At 31.7% G+C, this 4,796-nt stretch overlaps 2 protein-coding genes across 2 annotated transcripts in view; one reads left to right on the top strand and one right to left on the bottom strand.

Annotated features, from left to right (window-relative positions):
• LOC108632538 (ATP-dependent DNA helicase Q5) overlaps nt 1-2,694 on the top strand; it is a 6,030-nt gene extending 3,336 nt beyond the window's left edge. Inside the window, exons 9-13 of the mRNA XM_018037190.2 lie at nt 330-527; nt 616-739; nt 821-1,090; nt 1,167-2,337; nt 2,409-2,694. Coding sequence (XP_017892679.1) covers nt 330-527; nt 616-739; nt 821-1,090; nt 1,167-2,337; nt 2,409-2,458 — 1,813 coding nt within the window. The 3' untranslated portion in view covers nt 2,459-2,694. The remainder of the gene's footprint in view (nt 1-329; nt 528-615; nt 740-820; nt 1,091-1,166; nt 2,338-2,408) is intronic.
• Nucleotides 2,695-3,361: 667 nt separating this feature from the next.
• LOC108632537 (scavenger receptor class B member 1) overlaps nt 3,362-4,796 on the bottom strand; it is a 17,242-nt gene continuing 15,807 nt past the window's right edge. Inside the window, exon 8 of the mRNA XM_018037188.2 lies at nt 3,362-4,725. Within this exon, the coding sequence (XP_017892677.1) occupies nt 4,381-4,725 (345 nt within the window). The 3' untranslated portion in view covers nt 3,362-4,380. The remainder of the gene's footprint in view (nt 4,726-4,796) is intronic.

Below are 4,796 nucleotides of genomic sequence, written 5' to 3'. Positions count from 1 at the left end.
CTTGAATACTGACTCTGATATAGAAAGTGATAACGTTTGCAGTGACTCTGATAGTGACATAGTTCCTGTGAAGCGACGAGTAAGGCAATTACAAATATCTAGCGACAGTGAGACAGAAGAAAATTAATTCCGACTAGTACGATACCCATGTCCATATTTAATCTAAATCCGATAATTCTAACTTTCTTAATTTCATCGTCGAAATGAAGACAAAAAGGGCTCAGAATTTTTTACTTTACCTTTTACTTATATTATACTTATTTTACTTAAATTCTAACTAAATGTTCAACTAACGCGCGTTATAAACAAATGTTTAATGAATTCTATAGGTGTAGGCATGGGGTATTTTCTAAATATTTTGGTGACAGTCCGCCTCCATGTATGGGTAAGTGTGATGTGTGTAAAGATAAGAATACTGTTCAGTCAAGGATAGCCCAGTTCGAAATGACTCACACTAGATCGTCAAGATTTCAATCTAAGTCTAGTAATAACTCGGACAGTATCGCATTATCAAAGTATGATTACGAGTAAGTGATATATGTATGTCCTTTCACAAAATGAACTTCCATCTTTTTACATATTTTTTATTAGACTTTAATTATGTTGATTATATAGCGATGAAGAAGGCGAAGGGAGATCGGTTCCGAGAGAAAGAATTTTGGCTGAGGAGAAACGTGAAGCCAAAAAATTAATAGAAGAACAGTTTGCTATTCGAAGAAATTCTAGTCGGATCAATGAGGTACGTGATGCACATGTACCCATAAGCCTTACTCATAAGCTAGATTGATTACGTCTTTTCTTAGCCCATGTGATGTTTCAGATAAAAAAACAAAATCTGGAGGATGCTAAACATGCGAACGTTCGGGCAGCTGAAAGTACTGATACAAAGATAAAAGGTTTAGCTGTACTAGTTCGAGAACATTATTGCGCTCAATTAAAATCAGCATTACAGGCAAATTGGAACAAGTTCGCAGAAAATCATTCTCAGATTCAAGAAGATGATATCCATAATATAGCACGCAACATGGAGTACAAAGTGCTGTGTAGTAGTAAAATTGCAAACAAATATAAGCTTGATATGTTTAAGTCGGTACGTAATTTAGAACTTCACAGTGTCATAAAAATGTAGTAGTTATAATGAAATTTATTTATAATTAATATCACAGATTTCTTGTGTACAAAAGTGTACCGATTCCGGCACGCTCCACGAATGTTTACGCGACTTTAATATAGACTCTATTAATGAACTCAATAATCGAGGGGATATGTACAATATTCGCTTAGATCAAGATATAGATAAGAACGTACCGCGCTCTGCATTCAGAACTGCCTTAGAATTTATGAAGGACGAGAAACTATTAGCAAATAAGTCTACCATTAAAAAATCTTCATTTGACGAGAACATTAATACACGACAAGTAAAAGCTAATATTAGTAAGCCCGGTTTCACCTTTACTGAACAAGTAGACAATGAACGAAATACTAGTTCGGGAGAAGGTAAAAGTGAAACTGCAAAAGACAATAAGCTTAGTAACAGTCGAGCGCTTAATAATTTCACGTGTGCTCGAGAAATTTACGAGACACAAAAGCCAGTAGAAGACCATGACAAAAAACCACAGAAATCTTTAAAACAAACATCTAAACCCAAAGCGACAAAAAAGAGTGTCAAAAATAAGAAAGAATCCCCAGCAACTAAATCAGTTTATGAGCAACTTTTAAAATTTGCAAAATCAAGTTCATCTGCTACAGTTTTAGAAGGGAATAAAAATGATGCACTGGATTGTAAAAGGGATAATACTTTAATTGAAGACTTAACATTAAAGTGCCAAGATAAAAAAAAACGTGGGAACGAAGATTTAGACGAAGATAGAGATTCAAACAAGAAAGTAAAGCTCGATGAAGAGAATGTGCCTGCAATTAAAGATAGAACACGTACCTCAACTAAAGAAGCCAGTATACATAGTTTAGAGAATAAGAATTATAAATCTACCGACAAAGATGATGAATCTAAAGATGTTAAGAATAAAAAAGTATTTTCGACAAAAGAAACTGAGAAAGTAACAAAAACACCGGAAGATGAAAGCCTTAGAATAGAACATGTTCGGACGGAAAAGTTCTCAGAAAAAAAAAATAATAAGCAGAGGAATTCAAAACAATCTACTAGTAAAAGTGAAAAAGTACTTGTAACTGCAGATAAAGCCACTCAACACGAAACAGCAAAGATATTAAAATCATATTTAATGAAGCATTATCCGTCCGAACGTATCCCTGATCGAATTACATTTACGAATACGTGTAGAGAAATGCATCATACTCTTCTTAAGAAAGAAATATTTGGTAAAACATATTTTAATTTTTTATTATATTATTTTTATTAATTAGATATAATAATAACAAAATTGTTTCAGATAAAGTGGGGATACAAAAATTTGTTACAAAATTTTTGAAGCAAAATTAATCATTTGGAAGCTTGTGTATATATTGCAGCATACGTTAAACGAACAATTGTATAAATTTTATTTATCTCATGTACAATTATTTTTAAATCGTAAAAAACGATTATTACTATTTAATTCTAAATATTAGTAAGAAATGATTGTGAAAGACATTTATACTTTTTATTCATATTCATTTAAGTAAATCAAAAATGTATTGCAAGAATAAAAAGATTTGTACTCCATCTCTGATATAATACCATGCTGCTAACTATACCTTTCCTCTTCTCACATTTTCTAAACACCAAGGAATAAGAAACTGATCCAACATACTTTTTTTATAAACATTTTTTATTGAGCAACTGCTATAAATACTTTATATCATGAAAATTTCACTGGCAAGAATTACAATGTTTCTGAATGAAGAACATAACAATTATTTTTATATAACTCAAGGAAACAGAACTCACGCGCGTATACAAAAGACTTAGACTAAATATTACTTCATTTTGTGAATATTCAATATTGTAAATTATGTTTACTATTATAGGAACACAGTTGTATACTATTAGAATACTATTTCCTTAGTTGATTATAATTGTTAACTAAATAAATGTGAATGAGGCAAGATTGGTAATAATGAATGGCTTCCGAATAAGTGTACGAGAATTTACTTACAAAGAAAATTATAGCTTCTTATATCCCTAATATATTACGTTTATCAAAAATTTGTATTACTACGCAATGCATATACATGACTCACTGCTTATAATATAATAATATAATACTTTCAACAGCTCTTAAAACAGCTGTACTTAATACCTAATCAAGTATTTAATTAATCTAATTTATTGCTACACCTCTAATAGCTACGTTTTAAATATGTCCATCGAATGAATCTCAACTGAGAAATTTCCTTTTTCATCTTTTGATTTACTTTTTAATTTCATTTACAACGGTGCAACTAAAAACTGTATTTGTAACATTTAAATCCTTCTTTCATTTTTCATAATTCACTTAATTACTATAACCAATCTATATCAGTCTTGTTCAAATTTTAAAATAATTATTTCTGCATAAGAGAGATAATTTAAACGAATGGGTATATGTTGAAGTAATTAATTTTCTTTGAATTTGCACCGTTCGTATTGACCCTTGATCATTCTGGTTTAATCAGCTTATAATAGAGAAAAATATTATTCACCATGTGATTATTGTACTAAAACAAACACCAAGCGTAAATAATTACTTGTTTCATAATTAACTCTTACTGTGTAAACGTTTTTTTCGGTACCATGAGTGTATAAAGGTGAGTCACTTGCGCTTGGCGCGTTATTCCTATATCTTACAATTATACAGGGAATCCCAGAAAAGTGTTAGAGCAGAAGAGAGGTGATTCTGTAAGTGTTTCTGAACAACAATTTCTTTTGCTAAAATGCAAAGTGAGACATGTTTTTTAAATTATTAACGAAAAATACTGACCAGTAAGAGCACGTGTGAAACCCGCGCTAAGCCACGGCCGAAGCCACCCCTTTTCGGTTCTAACACTTTTTCTAGGACACACTGTAGAATATAACTGAAAAAATGTAAGCAACATCATTTAACGTTTTACTCAGCAAAAGAAATCGAAGTATTTTAGAAAATATTAATTTAATTGCAATATTGGGACCACCTTTATACATCAAGTATTAAAACGGAATTTCAGTAGAACTTATAGTTCATAATTTTTAGAATATATACACGTATGCAATATGCATATGAAATTAAAAGATAAGCTTTTTTCCAAATGCGAAAGCATTGATCTTTTCTTTCTTCGATACGAACATGGGTTCTTCGATAAAATCGAAATTGTGATGTGTCTCGAAATCTAAGTGGTACAAGCTCTATTTGTCCGCATTTATGTGGATAACAGCCTCTGTGTAGAGTTCTATTATTATATTACAGATCATACGATATCCTCTTTCAATGATACATCTTGCGACTCTCCCGTTGCCGTGTTGTTCCCATGCTTTGGCTCAAGCAGCGAACTGTAATAAGTGTCCATCTCTTTGACTTTCGACATCCGTCTATCCAGGAATTGTAACGTTTGATTTTTCATTTCCGAATCTAACCACTTCCGAGATGACATCAGTTTTTTTGGATTGTATAAGAAGAGCCTGTGGATGCTCAGAAGTATCAATACGAGGCCAGTGAGCAGCAAAATATAAGACAAGATATTTTCGGCGACGGGTAGTGCGTTTAAATAAAGCCAGAATCGAACAACCATTGATGTCGGCAGTTCATACATTCCCTAAAATAAAGATATTCGAGAAATTAATATTTCACTTCTTTAGCAAAGTTTATAATTCAATATACTAGTTC

Source organism: Ceratina calcarata, unplaced genomic scaffold, assembly GCF_001652005.2.
Source record: "Ceratina calcarata isolate Rehan_Ccalc_2016 unplaced genomic scaffold, ASM165200v1 scaffold160, whole genome shotgun sequence".
Classification (NCBI taxonomy): Eukaryota; Metazoa; Arthropoda; class Insecta; order Hymenoptera; family Apidae; genus Ceratina; species Ceratina calcarata.
Note: the sequence above shows the minus strand (reverse complement) of the source record. Positions and strands in the feature narration are given on the sequence as shown.